Here is a 17,871-nt window from a genome sequence, read left to right as displayed (position 1 = left end):
CCACATCGCACCTGCTCCCGGCGAAAGTGGAGGTAGTTGTGGCCCGTCTCATCAGAAGGTGACTCGGACGGCAACTATACAAATCTCCGTCCATTTATGAAAAGGTGGGGTAAGTCCCCACAAAAAAAAGAGAGAAATGGTGCATATGGTATCCCCTTAAGATATAAAAGGAGGACCTTGCCCACTGAGATGTGGACTGGACTTTTCCAGATTGGGAACCCAGAACAAGGGAGAGGCTGGCTCATACCTTGTAGCTCCTTCATACGCAGATCACCCAAAACACAGGAGTAGGGTATTACGCTTCTCAGTGGCCCGAACCTGTATACATCGCCCGTGTCTTGTGTGTTTTCGGTCTAGCGAACCTTCCACATACAGAGAGCTTAGAATCTCACCCTGAGTCCCCGGCCGAACCGGCAAAGGGGGGCCTGCGCAGTCTCCCGGTGAGGAGCCTCACGCTCCGTCATCTGGCGCGCCAGGTAGGGGGCTCTGCGAGGGATTTTCTGAGCTCTCGCACTCTTTCGTGTGCGCCAAGCTTTTCCTGTTCAGCCCAATGGCCGAGCCAGCAAAGGCACACGACCTCTCCCCGAGTATGAGCGGTGACGACGGGGAGCCAAACCCACGCCGTCGACCTCGTACTCCACCGCCCCTTCCACGCCAAAGTCCTAGGCGGGAGAAGGCGCTCGAGAGGGCTCAAGGATCCGCGACTTCGACATCCACAGGAGGTGGAGAAGGGCGGCGAGATGGGGAGCGTCGCCTCCTCGTCTACGGCGACGGCAGCACGCCCCAGGGCGCGCTCCAAGCTGCAGGCGCGCTCCTACGTCACCCGCCCGTCGCCCATGACCCGGAGTCTCCAGCCCAACGTTGGCTGGACGATGTGGCCAAATTGGTCATGACTGCACGGCAGCGCCTAGATGCTGGTGGGCGGTCCTCCGCCACCAAGGACTCTGGTGCTGCTACCACCGGCTCCACGTCGTCAAGACGGAGGGCGCGGCGAGCGGCAGCCGCTATTCACCATTCGGCCGCCACTCCTTCGTCAACGCCTCCGACCCGGGAAGATCTGCGTGGGGAACCGGATGCCCGCATCAGTATCGAGCGCCGGCGTAATGGCCGACGTGCTCCCCACGCAACGGAGGGCGCCTCCTCGTCCGGAGTGTCACCTCACCACGGACGCGGGGATCAGCCCTCCGTGCCCCGGTTGGTGGTGTCGGCTGTAGAGCCTTTGTGGCGAGCCTTCGGAATGTCCGTTGGCCCCCAAGGTTCCGGCCCACCATCGCCGAAAAATATGACGGGAGCGTCAACCCCGCCGAGTTTCTCCAGGTCTACACGACCGGGATCGAGGCCGCCGGGGGTGACGACAGGGTCATGGCGAATTTCTTTCCCATGGCCCTGAAAGGACAGGCGCGGGGTTGGCTAATGAACTTGCCACCCGCGTCTGTCCACTCTTGGGAGGATTTGTGCCAACAGTTCACCATGAACTTCCAAGGCACATATCCGCGCCCAGGTGAAGAAGCGGACTTGCACGCAGTACAGCGAAGGGATGATGAGTCACTTCGCTCGTACATTCAGCGGTTCTGTCAAGTCCGCAACACCATACCATGCATCCCTGCACACGCGGTGTTTTACGCGTTCAGGGGGGGTGTGCGGCACAACCGCATGCTCGAAAAGATCGCCTCCAAAGAGCCCCAGACTACCACGGAGCTTTTTCAGCTCGCGGACCGAGTGGCTCGTAAGGAGGAGGCATGGACCTGGAACCCCTCCGGTTCCGGTGTGGCAGCTTCGGCCGCCCCCGGATCCGCCGCTCAGATAGGGCGGCGTGACAGGAGGAGGAAGAAGAGGTCAGCCCATACCGACGACGAGGGTCATGTCCTCGCCGTCGAGGGCGCTTCGCGGGCCACCCGAAAGGGGAGGCCTGCGGGAGGCAAAAAGAACGAGACCGGCGCTCCCAGCAGGGAACGCCCAACCGGCAAGTGGTGCACCGTCCACAATACATCCCTTCACGACCTCGCGGACTGCCGTGCAGTCAAAAGTTTGGCTGAGCGGACGAGGAAGTGGGAGGAGGAGAGGAGGCAGGAGCGCCGAGAGGGCAAATCCCCGGCGGTTCCTTCCAGTAATCGGCGAAGTGAGGCCAAGCAGAAGGCCCCCGCCGAGGACATCGATGACGGCGATGATGACCTAGGTTTCCAAGAGCCTAGGGCCACCATTGCTACCGTCGATGGGGGAGCGTGTGCTCACGTTTCTCGCCGGAGCTTCAAGGCCATGAAGCGAGAGCTTCTGGCCGCGGCCCCTACTCATGAGGCGACGCGCCGGGCGCGGTGGTCGGAGGTTGCCCTCACCTTCGACCAGACCGACCACCCACCGTGCGTTGCCCGGGGAGGGCAGATTGCGATGGTGGTTTCTCCCACCGTTTGCAACGTGAAGTTGGGGCGTGTCCTCATTGATGGGGGAGCGGCCCTCAACATCCTTTCCCCTGCGGCCTTTGACGCCATCAAGGCCCCGGGGATGGTGCTCCGGCCGTCCCAGCCAATTATCGGTGTGACGCCGGGGCACACGTGGCCGTTAGGACACATTGACCTACCGGTCACCTTCGGTGGATCCGCTAACTTCCGCACGGAGCGGGTGAACTTCGATGTGGCGGACCTCAGTCTGCCCTACAACGCGGTCCTGGGGAGGCCCGCATTGGTGAAGTTCATGGCGGCGGTCCACTACGCCTACCTACAGATGAAGATGCCGGGCCCCGGTGGCCCCATCTCTGTCCATGGCGACCTCAAAGTCGCGCTCGCTTGTCTGGAGCAGCGCGCGGACCACCTCGCCGCTGCGTCCAAGCCCGAGGGTGGCGACGAGAGGCTTGGCGCCTACGCCCCCGCCACCCCGAGGCAGCGGATGATCACAGGCGACGAGGTCCCGGTCAAGGAGGTTTCCCTGGGCGACGGCCCGTCCAACACCACACGGATCGGTGGTCTTCTGGACGGCAAATAGGAAGACGCGCTCGTCTCCTTCCTGCGGGCAAACGCTGACGTCTTCTCATGGAGACCGGCGGATATGCCCGGGGTCCCCAGGGGGTTGATTGAGCACCGTCTTGCCGTGCGGCCGGGCGCAAGGCCGGTCCGGCAGAAAGTGCGGCGGCAGGCCCCGGAACGTCAAGCCTTCATCCGCGAGGAGGTGGCGCGACTTCTGGAGGCCGGATTCATCCGTGAGGTCATCCATCCGGAGTGGCTGGCGAACCCGGTGGTCGTTCCCAAGGCGAACGGCAAGCTTCGGATGTGCATCGACTACACCGACCTTAACAAGGCATGTCCTAAGGATCCTTACCCCCTGCCTCGCATAGATCAGATTGTCGACTCCACTGCGGGGTGCGACCTTTTGTGTTTTCTAGATGCATACTCTGGTTACCATCAGATTCGCATGGCTAGGGAGGATGAGGAAAAAACTGCGTTCATTACCTCCATAGGAACCTATTGTTATACGACAATGCCCTTCGGGTTAAAGAATGCAGGTCCTACTTTTCAACGTACTACTCGAATTTCTTTGGGTAGCCAATTAGGACGTAATGTTGAGGCTTATGTCGATGACTTGGTTGTAAAGACGCGCAACCAGGAAATGTTACTCTCAGATCTAGCGGAAACTTTTGAGAGTCTCCGCTCCGCCCGCATAAAACTAAACCCCGATAAGTGTGTGTTCGGTGTACCTGCGGGCAAGCTTCTAGGGTTCTTGGTCTCTGCCCGAGGCATTGAGGCCAACCCCGAGAAGATACGGGCTATAGAGCGGATGCGCCCCCCCAGCAAACTTAGGGATGTGCAATGCGTCACTGGTTGCATGGCCGCCCTAAGTCGATTCATATCGAGGCTGGGAGAGAAGGCGTTACCCTTATTTAAGCTTCTCAAACGCTCCGGACCGTTTACCTGGACGGAGGAAGCCGAAAATGCCCTCACCCAGTTGAAGGCGTATCTAAGCTCTCCCCCAGTTCTGGTCGCCCCGGAGCCAGACGAGCCCTTGTTACTCTACTTAGCGGCGACCCCGCAAGTAGTTAGTGCGGCATTGGTTGTGGAGCGCGATGAGAACAATTCTCATTTCACGCTTCCCCACCCTGTGCCGACATGGCCCGGGAGAGAGCAGGGAGGAGAGGCTCCCGAGCCGAACGGTGGCCCAAGGCCCCCGACGACCGGAGTTGGCCCTCTGCCCGCTTGTCAGACGGTGCTAGGAGCCCCCGACCCCCAGGAAGGCCCTGAGGCCACTGTGGGAAGGCCGCACCTATCGCCCTTTGACCCCGAGGCTAACCCTGTGCTGACTCGACCCGGGAAAGAGCAGGGAGAAGAGGCCCCCGAGCCGAACGGAGGCCTAAGGCCCCTGACGACCGGAGTTGGCCCTTTACCCGCTTGTCCGACGACGCCAGGAGCCCCCGACCCCCAGGACGGCCCTGAAGCCACTGTGGGAAGGCCGCCCCTGTTATCCTCCGACCCCGAGGTCATCAGCACAGAAGACAAGTGCGCCCCGCGAGGCTGCTTGGACAAAGAGTGCCCCAGGGATGCGGCCCCTAGCAAAGAGGATCGGCCCCACCGAAAGGTGCAGCGGCCCGTCTACTTTGTTAGTGAGGCCCTCCGGGACGCCAAAACCCGATACCCTCAGGCCCAGAAGATGCTTTACGCTATTCTGATGGCCTCGAGGAAACTGCGCCATTATTTCCAGGCGCATCGGGTCACTGTAGTTACGTCTTACCCCCTCGGTCAAATCTTGCATAATCGAGAGGGTACAGGACGGGTGGTGAAATGGGCAATCGAACTTTCTGAGTTCGATTTGCACTTTGAACCACGCCACGCTATCAAGAGCCAGGCCCTCGCCGATTTTGTGGCAGAGTGGACCCCGGCTCCCGAGCCCGTCTCGATCCCCGAGGCCAGCACGGACCCCTCGCAGCTGCCTCACACCGCCCACTGGGTGATGCAGTTCGACGGCTCCCTGTCTCTTCAGGGCGCCGGTGCGGGGGTCACGTTGACCTCTCCGAGCGGAGACGTCCTCAGATACTTGGTCCGCCTCGACTTTCGAGCGACCAATAATATGGCAGAATACGAGGGACTCCTTGCCGGACTCAGAGTGGCAGCTGGACTGGGGATCCGCCGCCTCCTGGTGTTAGGCGACTCCCAGCTGGTCGTTAACCAAGTTTGTAAGGAGTACCGGTGCTCTGACCCGCAGATGGACGCCTACGTGCGCCAAGTACGGCGTATGGAGCGCCATTTTGACGGGATTGAGCTTCGGCATGTGCCCAGACGGGATAACATGATTGCCGACGAACTCTCACGGCTCGCGTCCTCGCGAGCCCAGACCCCACCGGGCGCCTTTGAAGAAAGGCTTGCCCAGCCGTCGGCGCGACCCGACCCCTTAGGGGAGACGGATGCGCCTGACCGGCCCCCGAGGCCCGTCGGAGTCCAGGCCTCGGGACCCGAGGGGAGTGCTCCCAATTCCCTTAGATTGATTGCTTGGATCGCCGAGATCCAAGCATACCTCACAGATAAGACTCTACCCGAGGACCGCGAAGGGAGTGAACGCGTCCATCGCATTTCCAAACGCTACGTGCTGGTAGAAGGGACCCTCTATCGGCGCGCGGCTAATGGAATCCTCCTGAAGTGCATTTCTCGGGAACAAGGTGTTGTGCTTCTTGCCGATATCCATGAAGGCGAATGCGGAGCCCACTCCGCCTCGCGCACCTTGGTTGGTAAAGCTTTTCGCCAGGGTTTCTATTGGCCGACAGCTCTTAATGATGCGGTCGACCTGGTCCGGCGATGTAGAGCGTGTCAATTCCACGCCAAGCAAATCCATCAGCCGGCCCAGGCCCTGCAGACCATACCACTTTCGTGGCCATTTGCTGTCTGGGGACTCGACATCCTGGGACCGTTTAGGCGGGCCCCGGGCGGGTTTGAGTATCTGTATGTCGCGATCGACAGGTTCACTAAGTGGCCCGAGGCTTATCCGGTCGTCAAGATCGATAAGCACTCCGCACTTAAATTCATTAAGGGCATCACGGCCCGGTTTGGAGTGCCTAACCGTATTATTACGGATAATGGCACCCAATTCACTAGTGAACTCTTCGGCGACTACTGCGAAGACATGGGCATCAAGCTCTGCTTCGCCTCACCTGCCCACCCCAGAAGCAATGGCCAAGTGGAGCGCGCCAATGCGGAAATCCTCAAAGGCCTTAAAACCAAGACCTTCAACATACTCAAGAAGCACGGCGATTCATGGATGGAGGAGTTGCCAGCAGTGCTCTGGGCAAACCGAACTACACCAAGCCGAGCAACCGGGGAAACGCCTTTCTTCCTCGTCTACGGCGCGGAAGCGGTTCTCCCATCCGAGCTCACCCTGAGGTCTCCTCGGGCCACCATGTACTGCGAGGCTGATCAAGATCAGCTTCGCAGAGATGACCTCGACTACTTGGAAGAGCGAAGGCGGCGCGCGACCCTCCGAGCCGCGCGCTACCAGCAGAGCCTGCGACGCTACCATCAGCGTCACGTCCGGGCCCGATCACTCTGCGTCGACGACCTCGTCCTACGCCGCGTCCAAACGCGTGCTGGATTGAGCAAGCTTTCACCAATGTGGGAGGGTCCGTATCGAGTGGTCGGCGTCCCCCGGCCGGGCTCCATACGGCTGGCCACGGGCGATGGCACTGAGCTGCCTAACCCATGGAACATCGAACACCTTCGTCGCTTCTACCCCTGAGGGGGGGGGTCGGGTGTCAGGTTTCGGGCTCGGGCCAACCCCGCACCCCCTCGGGCGTGTAGGGTTGGCCGGGGGCTGCCACACATGCACATTCTTATTTCTTTTTTTTTAGTATTTCAATAAAAGTAGTTTCACTTTCCTAAAGGCTGTATCTGTGCTGTTTTTTCCTTTTGAAGAATCTTGACTTGAAATAGGTCACTCGTGCTCAATCCTGCCCTCGGGGGCTCGGGTCGGCTAAAATCGCCAAACGGGGCCCAGAACCGAGCCGTGCCCCGAGGCGTGGTGAACTCCGGGGGGGAATCGGCAAAAACCCACAATCGGGTCACCCATAACCCTCGGTCACCACGTTCCCGGCCTGGCCAGTCTCGACACGTGGATCTCCCCAGGCACTAGCCCCGACCCGCGCCTTTTGAGGACTAGAACCTGGGCACAAGCCCTTATTCAAGCTAAGACACAAAAGGACCACGGCACAGATCATCCTCATCTCATACTCACAGCAAGATGAAATTAACACAAAAATTTCTTCATTTTTGATTACAGATTAAGTTGATCTATACAAAAAAGAGGCCCGAAGGCCTTAGAAGAAAGAAAAGAAGAAAAAACTGAAGAATGGCGGGGGTCTGGGGGCTCAATCCGATGCGCCCGGATCGCCGGCCTCGTCGTCACTGTCGTCTGCACCACCGGCATTGCCCTCCTCGTTGGAGTTGGGGGCGAACGCGAGCCGAGGGGCCGAGCCCTCGAAGCTGTCGACGATATGGTCGGCGGCATCCCGGACCTGCGCGCGCGCGCGGTCCTTGGTCCCAGGAGGGAACTCATCCAGCGCCATCCATGGAGAGAAATTGGGGTCCCTGGCCTGGTAACTCGCCAGGACGAGCTCCACCGCTCCTTGGGCGAGGTCCCTCGAGGATGACTTAATTGTCTTCTCGAGCTCCTCGGGGAGCCGTTGGAGAGCCCCGGCCATCTTCGAGAGGCGCTGGGCGAGGCCTTCCTGGTTGTCGGCGTACTTTACGGTCCGCCCTCTCCAGAGGCCCACTTGCCGACCGGCGCAATCTAGGCGGGAGACGGCGTCCCAAAGCATGCCGGGCCCTACCTCGCCTGCCAAGCGGAGGGCTTCGACCTCCCCGGCGGACGAGTCCAGCGCGCCCTGCAGATCGGCGATGGTGCGTTCGGCAGCTGCGATGCGGGCGGCTAAGTCGCTTTCGCCCGTGGCCGCCCCGCCGCTGCGCGCCCTCGCGTCCAGCTCCTTCGCCCGCGCCTCGAGCTCAGCGGCCCGTTGGTTCAGTACGGCCCTCTCGGCGCGGGCACCTTCCAGATTGCGGCGCGCCTGCTCCTCCTGCGCTGCCTCGCGGAGGGACAGGCTGACCGCCAGCTGTTGCGCCGCGGCCTCGGCCCCCTCGAGAGCTCGCTCCCGCTCGGTGAGCGCGTCCTCGCGGAGGCAGAGCGTGAACTCTTCTTCGGCGCAAGCAGCCTCGTGCGCCGCCAGCGTTGCTTCCCGGATGGTGACGGCGGCCTCGCGGTCCGCCAGATCCCTCTCCACGACGCAGGCGCGCTCTTCCAGCGCCATGGTGCGCGCCTCAAGGGCCTCTTCACGCTGCCGGGACGCCGCTTCGGTCTCCGCCGCCCGCTGTTCTCGGGCAGCGGCAGCGTCAAGCACCCCCTGGGCGGCGTCGAGCTTCTTCCTTAGCTCCGCCTCCCAGCTCCCGTATTGAAGGCGGAGGGTGTCCTGCGCCTCGTTCATCACGGTGGTGGCAATGAGGGCAGCCCCCCGCTCCTCCTCCACTTCCTTGGCGATCTCCGCCAGCACCTTCTTACGGGTTTCAAGCTCCGAGACGTGCCGGCGGTGAGCCTTACGGCCCACCTCCACCATGGCCTCCACCGAGCGTCGCCCCTCTTCGACACGCGCCCACGCGGCGTCGAGCTCCGCCCGCTCTGCCTGCAGGACCTCCACCTGGGCACTTAACCCATCCAACACCGTGGTGTTTGCGGCGGCCAAGGCCTGCAGAAGGGGCTCTGCGTTCAGTGGGGCGATAGAAGGCGTGGGGAAGAGCCGCCTTGGAGAGGATGCCACGCGGCTCGGGCCGCCGATGGAAGTGCCGGACTCGGGGATGTCCCCCGGACCCGGTTGGTCCTGAGCGTCGCCCGAGGGAGTGGGCTCAAGCGACGCGCCCGCAGCCTCGTCGCCAGCTGCCCCAGAAGTTGTCGCCTGAGCGTCGCCCGAGGGAGTGGGCCCAAGCGACGCGCCCGTGGCCTCGTCGCGAGTTGCCTCGGAAGTCGCCATCGCCTCGTCCTGGCGAAATCCGACTTCCTCCCGAGCGGCTTCCCCGGCCTGGTGGGCCCGGGCGGCCTCCTCCCGAGCGGTTTCCTCGGCCTGGCGAGCCCGGGCGGCCTCCTGGGCGGCCTCCTCGGCTTCCCGTAGGCGATCCGCGGCCTCTCGCCGGTCAGATTCCCGCCTGAGGGCCTCTGCGGCCGCCGGATCCTCGGCCTCAGACTGGCCGGACTTGGAATGGCGGGAGGGACGCGACGGGATCTCGCTGAAACAAAAGAAAAAACCAGAAGACGAACAAGATGGGTGAGTGAAAACTCGCGTTAAGAGAATACAGCCACGATGGGTGAGAGACGAACCTGCGAGGGGGTCGGTTAAACGACCACTTTGGAGGGGAAATGAGGTTTCCCCGAGATGGTTCTGTCTCCCCCATCTTGCGGGGCCGCTTCTTCTTGCGCTCCCCCTCGGGCTGCGATGTTGGCGCGGCCCCCTCCGGGCGCCTGCTGCTGGCACGCGCCGCCCCGCCCCCTCGGGGAGGAGATGGGGGAGGTGTTCCTCCCTGCTTCCTCTTCCCCCGGGCGTCGGCAAGGCGGCTGCTCCCCGGGCCCCTGTCGCGGGACCCAGAAGCACGACCCCCTCTCGGGGTAGATTGTTCCCCCCTGCGGCTCCCGCCTGCGCCGTCGTGGCCCTTTGGAGCTCGCTCCTCTGAGGCCCCGACCGCCATCATAATGGTCAGGATGGAGGCGCGGTCTGGATCGCTGCAGAGGGGGAGGATTCCTTGGGGAATGAGGGCCGCCTCTACGGAGTTGAGATTCAGCACCCGTTGGACCAATATCTTGAAGTCCTCAGGAGCCCAATCCCATCTCACTCCCTGGTGGGTCCTCGTGAAGTCTTCGGACCCGGTGTACTCCCAGGCGCCCTGAGCGCGTCACTGGAGCGGCGCAATCCGACGACGGAGGTAGTCGCCGTACACCATGGCCCCTGTGAGCCCCTGGGATCGCAGGCCCGCCAGGCGGTCGAGGACGGCGTCATAGCCATCCCCCAGATCTACCGGCGCCCGCCAGCTGGAGGCCTGCGCCGGGGGCTGGCTCGGAAGTCGGAGGCGCGCTTCGTCGGCGAGGGGAGTGTAGAACCAGTCGCTCTTCCAGTCGTCCCACTTCTTGCGGAGGGCGCAGGGGATGTAGCGGTTCAGCACCGGCCCCCGTGGCTGGAAGTAGCAGCCACCGACTACCGAAGGCGGCGACACCGACTGCACGGTGAAGAACCACCGGAACAGCTGAAGAGATGGGCGCACCCCAATGAACATCTCGCACAGATGCGCGAAGATGGCCAATGTCATCACCGCGTTGGGGGTGAGGTGCGCCATCTGGAGATCGTAGAACTCCAGAACATCCATGAAGAAAGAAGAAAATGGCGGAACCAGCCCTGCCATTGCAAAGGGGAGAAAGAAGACGGACCGCCCCGGGTAGTCTGGCGCCGGGCGTCCCTCGCCCAGCGTGACTATCTCCCGGCCGGTGGCAGATTCCGGCATGAAGCGGCGCGACAGCCCAGCCTGCCTCTCGCTCACGATGCGGGAAGGCGGCAGCACGCTACCATCGAGCAGAGCGGAGCCCCGTGCCATGGCGCCGGAGAAAGAGAAGATTAAGAGCGAGCGCGTGTGGCGAAGGTAGGGCACAGGAAAGAAGGAGTTAGGGCGCAAGCGGCGAAGACAAGGGGAATAATGGCGAAAGGAAGGAAACAGATCCCTTCCTCAGTGCCTTTATACTCTTGCCAACGCTGTGCCCGGCTCCTCGCTTCTCGCGCCCACTATTTCGCCCCCTCGTTTCTCGCGCCCACGCTTCCACTAATCCCATTCGCCCGCTTGCGGCGCATGAGGTGGATATGCGGTTGTGGCAGTCGAGATAGATCATATCGTGCGCGCGTTAATTACGCTCGCCGACCGAAGCAACGTTACCATATCTCCAGACGAAACGAATCGCCATGTCCAGATTCGTGTGCTACTCAAGTAATATGGCAGTCTTGAAGAGACCGCTCATTGTTGACAACCGAGTTACCATTGCCGATGTGCGTGGTTTGTGACCGTTGGGTTTCTGCCCAATTGTGGAGACCGGTCCCACCTGTCACCAGGCCTTAGGAGAGGCGTCACGCCCGACCGTTTCCCTTAAAGAGGGCGATCGCCCTGGCATAACGCCGGGGGCTACTGTCGGTGACATGGGATCAGGAGTATCATGACTAGAGGTTTGAGGCAGACACAATCGCACACGTGGCCTGGCATCTCCGAGGGACGTCGGGCCCGAGGGTGATGTGTTCGCCCTCCTCTTAGTCCCCCCGAGGGGGTCGGGCCGCACCCGCCTCGGCCCCGAGGGCCGAGGCGCCCCGACCCCTCGTGGGTCTTTGCTCTGCGTGTATGGGTTAGGTGAGCACAGTGGGGCTCACCTAACCACATTTATTGCGGTTTGGCTGAGCGTGTCACGCCGCATGTAACGCAGTGCAGTGCACTAGTTTATCCGGTCAGTGACCAGTCACAGACCGGTCAGATCGCGGGTTAGGTGGCGACAGGCGATCTGACACACGCCTCGCCCCATCCCGTCAGGACGAGGGCTTCTAGGCGCTCGTCCCCAGCTGGAGCTAGCGTGTTACCTCCCAGAGATGGCACGTTAGTCCTGGTCAGATATATGCCAGGCTTCATCCTAACCATTGCAGGCAAGATGTTGTGTGAAGAAGGGCGAACATGTAGATTGCTAAGCTGACACGTGGTGGACAAGAATGACCGACGTGACTGGTCTGACACCGGTCATGTCGTCAGCAGACAGCCACGATTCCACGTCGCACCTGCTCCCGGCGAAAGTGGAGGTAGTTGTGGCCCGTCTCATCAGAAGGTGACTCGGACGGCAACTATACAAATCTCCGTCCATTTATGAAAAGGTGGGGTAAGTCCCCACAAAAAAAGAGAGAAATGGTGCATGTGGTATCCCCTTAAGATATAAAAGGAGGACCTTGCCCACTGAGATGGGGACTGGACTTTTCCAGATTGGGAACCCAGAACAAGGGAGAGGCTGGCTCATACCTTGTAGCTCCTTCATACGCAGATCACCCAAAACACAGGAGTAGGGTATTACGCTTCTCAGCGGCCCGAACCTGTATACATCGCCCGTGTCTTGTGTGTTTCCGGTCTAGCGAACCTTCCACATACAGAGAGCTTAGAATCTCACCCTGAGTCCCCGGCCGAACCGGCAAAGGGGGGCCTGCGCAGTCTCCCGGTGAGGAGCCTCACGCTCCGTCACGGGGATACGTGTACATATTTATATATATTAAGGAAATAGCAATAAAATAGGAGTGTTCAGCCAATTCCGTATCAATCTTCTCCAAATTATCTTTTCTAGATAATTCAAGTTGGCGAATTCAGACAAAAATCAACACATGTAAATTGATGCATCATGTTTACAACATCAAGTGAAGCGTCGACTAGGCAAGTAGGAGGACCCAACACCTACCGATCGACCACCACCAATATCAAGATGTTACTTGCCCTTGCTTTCTCTTGATAAATTAGCAGCTGCATGAGCAGCCGCGCTAGCACTAGGATTGCTAGATGCACATGCACTAGCCTGAGCTTCCAAATCCAAAATCTATGATAATGCTTGACTACTTGTAGCAAGAAAATAAGAAAAAAAAATTACAGATCAAGCATGGGAACTTGGAAAGCCAAGCCAGAAGAGGAGATTTGGCTCACAGGGGAACGAAGAGAAGTATACTCGTGCTTCCACGGTGCCGCCGGTGGTTGCAGCGGCAGCGGCGGAGGCGGCGGCGGCGGCGGCAGCGGCCAAACGGCCTCCGCCTGGCATTGGCGCGGGCAATCTTCCGCTGCGCCTAGCTGCGATGCTGTTGCTTCCGCGTGTGGCGATGACGACGGCACCGGGACGTAAGGCCACGAGCATGAGGAGCATCCGGAGGAATAGCAGATGGAACCATATTAGGAACGTTCGGGACATATCGGTGAAGTATCCGTGTTTTTCTATTTAATTGAAAATTGCGAAAATCTGGGAAACATACGGGATACGTATCAGAGCGTATCCGAAACGTATCCGTGTCCGTGCGAGTATCCGATACGGATACGTGACTTTTGTGCCGTTTCCAGGTAACACAGGATGCTGGTGTGGAGCAGAGGTGGAGGCGGAGGCCGGCGCATGGAGCAATAAAGTGAGTGTGGTGATTGTAGAGGGCCACGTGGGTGGAGGGGGTGATTGACCAGCGTATCGCGTCGCCCGCGTGTGTGTCCAGCCAGATGAGATAGCGGAGGCACTTCTGTTAATTCCCTCGAGCTAAGTTATCGTCTCTACTGGTCAAGATCTCAAATAGGGCAACACTGGATGAGGACCGGAGACAAGAGAGAATAGATAAATGAAGAGGTGGGGGTATTTGCAAAATATACATTTCATTCACTAGTCCATGTTTGTATCCTGACCTGTCACGTCGCATCATTGAAAGTGACAAAAGTATTAGGAAAACATTTTTTCTGATAACAAAGAAAAGGGAAAAGGAACCACGACAAGCCGATAGCTTAGAAAAACGGTAAACCGGTACCCAAACGAGGTAGTACTACTATACATACTAGTAATACATACTAGTATTACCATCGTCCTTAAATAAGTACATTTTTAGCACATGAAGCACAAATTAGTAGGAAAGATAAATGACATACATACCCCTAATAATGCACTAGGATTGTTGTTTTTTTTCCTCCGGGGGGTAGGGGGCGGTGTAATATAAGATGGAGATAAACTTAAATAAGAAATTATTGACACAAACATGTAGTGCTTAATAATGCATTTTAGGATAAAATTAGAGTAATAGAGATGCACAGATGGAGCGAGTATGAGATAATGCCCCGCCATATTGTAATGTACAAACCACTTGCTTACTGTTAGCTCTAGGTGCGTGCGGGAAAAAAAAAAGATAGGGAACAAAAGGTATCCATGAACCGTAAAAAAAGGCGCACACATGTACCCATTATCCATAAGTTAACATATACTCCCTCCGTCATAGAATATAACAACCTAGAATTAGATTGGATATATCCTAGTACTATAAAGCTGGATATATCTTAGATTAGAATATGCCCAATCCGATTCTAGTTTGCTATATTCTGAGACGGAGGGAATGAGTACTTTTCACCAACCACGTGATAAACTCGTTGGACCACTCGACTGTAATTTGTTGTTTTGTTTATCTATGGGCTCATGGAATGAAGCTAGCGATTTGCTTGTGTTATGAGTACTGTGCATGTGTGTCTGTCCGTGGCGTAGTGTCTGTCATGTGGGGTACATAGATTGATGGTTGCTGGCTTATAAATAACAGCTAGCCATACAGTATTGGACGTGAGGAAGCCACAAGCTAGCACAGCACAGCCGGTAAGAGAGTGAGTGCGGAGAGCCAAATTGAGATGGGTGCAGCGAGCAGGAGACTGGCCGTCCTGGAGCTCGTCTCCATCGTCGCCGTCCTCCTCATCTCCTCACCAGCAGCAGCAGCAGAGTTGTCCGTGGACTTCCACGCGGCGTCGTGCCCGCAGCTGGAGTCCATCGTGCGCTCCTCCGTGCAAGCCGCTCTCCAGCAGGAGATCGCCCTCGCCGCCGGCCTCCTCCGCATCTTCTTCCACGACTGCTTCCCGCAGGCACGCACGCAAGAACATTTGCACGTACCGACGAACAATGCTGTACTGAACTGAACATACATATATATATGCAGGGGTGCGATGCGTCGGTGTATCTGAGAGGAGGCAGCAACTCGGAGCAGGGCATGGGCCCAAACCTCACGCTGCAGCCGCGGGCGCTGCAGCTGGTGGAGGACATCCGCGCCAAGGTGCACGCCGCCTGCGGCCCCACCGTCTCCTGCGCCGACATCTCCGCCCTCGCCACCCGCGACGCTGTCGTCGTCTCCGGCGGCCCCTCTTACGCCGTGCCACTCGGCCAAAAAGACAGCCTCGCTCCGGCATCGTTGGACCTCGTCGGAGATCTCCCGGGCCCGGGCACCTCCAGAGTCCAGGATCTCATCGACCTTTTTGCAAGCAGGGGACTGCGGGACGCCGCCGACCTGGTGGCGCTCTCCGGCGGGCACACCGTCGGGAGGACACGCTGCGCCTTCTTCGATGACCGCGCCCGCCGCCAGGACGACACCTTCTCCAAGAAGCTGGCGTTGAACTGCACCAAGGACCCCAACCGGCTGCAGAACCTGGACGTGATCACCCCCGACGCCTTCGACAACGCCTACTACATCGCGCTCATCCACAACCAGGGCGTCTTCACCTCCGACATGGCGCTCATCAAGGACCGGATCACGGCGCCCATCGTCAGGCAGTTCGCCACGGACAAGGCCGCCTTCTTCACGCAGTTCGCCAAGTCCATGGTCAAACTAAGCAATGTGCCGAGGACTGACAGGAACGTCGGCGAGATCCGCCGCAGCTGCTTCAGGACCAACAGCCAGAGCCTCGTCGACTTCGCCACCAGCGATGAGGAGGGCTTCGCTGCTTCTGCTTGATCATTCAGCTGTCTGTCGTTGCTCGTTAATTAGGGAGCTAGGTGCTTGACGTCGCTAGCTGATCCTAGTCTCTTTAGTCTTCAGGCCTTGGCTTTTGTACGCATATGCTTTCGTTATGTCCGTGCAATAATAACTAGTAAGACTGTTTTTCTTTCCTAGCTAGCGAGTAGCGATCCCTCGTCATTTCAACCTCGTATTCTCTTACATCCCACCTTGTTAAAGATTGTTAGTACGTACGAGTACGCGACTAGGGATCGATCGGACGTTTTATCCGAGCAAAAAAAAAAAAGAGTGTTCAAGCTGTTTCAGTTTAACCATTAGTGAAGTTATACTTTGTGAAACCAAATTTTCAGTCAACAAAACATTTGAAAAATATAGTACATACCAAACACCTTGAGAAGTGGAATGCAATTGGAAAATAAAACAAAATTGACACTGTCAAATTTAAATTGATACATTTTCCTTGCACATATGAAAAAAAAATGAAAAAATGAAGAAATTTATAAGCGGCGGCTCATCTAGGAAGTGGATTTTGATCTCTTGAGAGAATATTCCCTCGTTATTTGCATGTCACTCAAATAGTTATAAAAAAATAAAAAAAATGAGAAGATGTATTAACATTTGATGTATTACTCCACAAATATGCAAGTTCAAATTCAACTTCTACATCTCGTAACGAAAAAAAATTGACTGTGAATATACGTTAACTAGTTATAGTTTAATTTGTTTTTTTCGTTGCCAGATGTAGAAGTTGAATTTGAACTTGCATGTTTGTGGAGTGATATGTCACATTATAATACATCTTCTCAATTTTTTTTTCATATTTTTTCATAACCATTTGAGCATGACATACAAAAAAACGAGGGGATATCCCTCGAGGGATTGAAATAGTTTCCCAGCTCTTCTAACTATTTTTTTTCTGTCATTGGGAACATAAACTTTTCAATTGTTTTTTCAATTTCACTTAGAGCAAGTGCAATAGATGCTTCAAGCCGGGGATAGCTGTCCTCCGTGGCTTAAAAAACTGAGTTAAAAGCAAAAGTTGAAGAGAGAGAGATTTAGCCAGTGACTAAATTATCACCAACTCCTTACGAGCTCCAAGATACTGCAAAGCTTTAGTGATTGGCTAGCAAATAGATGAGCAGCAGTTGGCCTTGCTATATGCAAATGAAGAACATGCAATGCAATAAATAAAATGAAAAGTAATATTCAGAAATCTGTTCGCTGCAGTTTATTATTGTATCATGTGTCTCTAACTATGGCTGTAGATGACATGGAAATTTTTGGAGCCATTAACCGGCTATATTATTTACCTTGCTCTTATGTGGCATGATAAGTTGAGTTGTCTAGCTATGCCTTTTAATTAATGCTCTTTCCACTTCATCTTATGTCACGCCCCGAACTAGTCCCGACCGGAACTAGCCCGTGACGCTCCAAATTAACCTGTTAATCGATACCAGTCCCAGGAAACAGTGCTGGTATCACAGGGAGACAGAGTATCACAGCAACAGAGGTCTCTTTATTATAGAGTAGAAGTACAGTCATGTTGGGCTGCGGACAGATCCCGAGCTCACAACTGCATTACAAAAGGAAAGCGGAAGCCAGGACTTGGACCAATCATCACAGGCGCGACTTGGGAACTAGGCCGAAACCCTAAAACTCATCGTAGCCGACTTGCTCCTGGAAGAACTCCTCGTCAGCAGGATCCACTTCATCTTCTTCAGCAACTGGGGGGGATTATTTATATAGAGCAAGGGTGAGTACGGGAGTACTCAGCAAGTCAGGGGAAATAAGTGTTTAATGCAGGCTTCAAGGAAAGGCTGTTGTTTTCGTAATTGATTTTGTTTGAACTCTTTTCTAAAAAGTCTAAGTGAGTGCTTCTCAAACGACACGGATGAGACAGTGCGTCTCGTCCGGTCGGAGTATGTGCAATGCATCAATCTTTAGAATTGAAACAAGATTGGCACCCGGCCAACAGCTTTTCAAACGGCCACCCGGGCCAACAACTTTTCAAACGGCCACCCGGGCCTAGCTGATCCCGTCAGCTGCTGATTTTTCAAACATCGAATCCCCTTTTCACAACAGCAATTTCACAAGCAGTAGTCAAACAAAACTACGCTAGGAATCACCTCACATCCGCCCATGACCGTGGGCACGGTTGTTCGAACAGTTTGTTAACCTCTGCAGAGGGGGTACACTTTACCCACACGACATTACTAACCCGGATCACCCAGCCCGTGGGGATAAGCCACGTCGGGAGACCTCCAAGCTTTCATGACAAGGCATTTCGAAAGCCGACACAGGTTTACCATATGCCGACGAGTGGGTCCCAGACCAACAACAGGTTAGGTCCCAGACCATACTGTGCC

At 57.0% G+C, this 17,871-nt stretch overlaps 1 protein-coding gene across 1 annotated transcript; it reads left to right on the top strand.

Moving 5' to 3' along the window:
- Window positions 1–14,329: 14,329 nt before the first annotated feature.
- Window positions 14,330–15,660, top strand: LOC4337488 (cationic peroxidase SPC4). The gene is made up of 2 exons (XM_015781766.3): window positions 14,330–14,639; window positions 14,714–15,660. Exons 1-2 carry the CDS (start codon window positions 14,412–14,414, stop codon window positions 15,500–15,502), a joined length of 1,017 nt encoding a protein of 338 aa, XP_015637252.1. The 5' UTR covers window positions 14,330–14,411; the 3' UTR covers window positions 15,503–15,660.
- Window positions 15,661–17,871: the final 2,211 nt, after the last annotated feature.

Source organism: Oryza sativa, chromosome 4 (assembly GCF_034140825.1).
Source record: "Oryza sativa Japonica Group chromosome 4, ASM3414082v1".
NCBI classification, from domain to species: domain Eukaryota; kingdom Viridiplantae; phylum Streptophyta; class Magnoliopsida; order Poales; family Poaceae; genus Oryza; species Oryza sativa.
The sequence above is the reverse complement of the archived record's forward strand: the minus strand, read 5'-3'. Positions and strand labels throughout refer to the sequence as shown.

Coding starts and splice junctions, on each gene's coding strand:
- LOC4337488 (XM_015781766.3), top strand. CDS start 14,412: ATGGGTGCAGCGAGCAGGAGACTGGCCGTCCTGGAGCTCGTCTCCATC. Junction 14,640..14,713: donor TCCACGACTGCTTCCCGCAG/GCACGCACGCAA, acceptor ATATATATGCAG/GGGTGCGATGCGTCGGTGTA.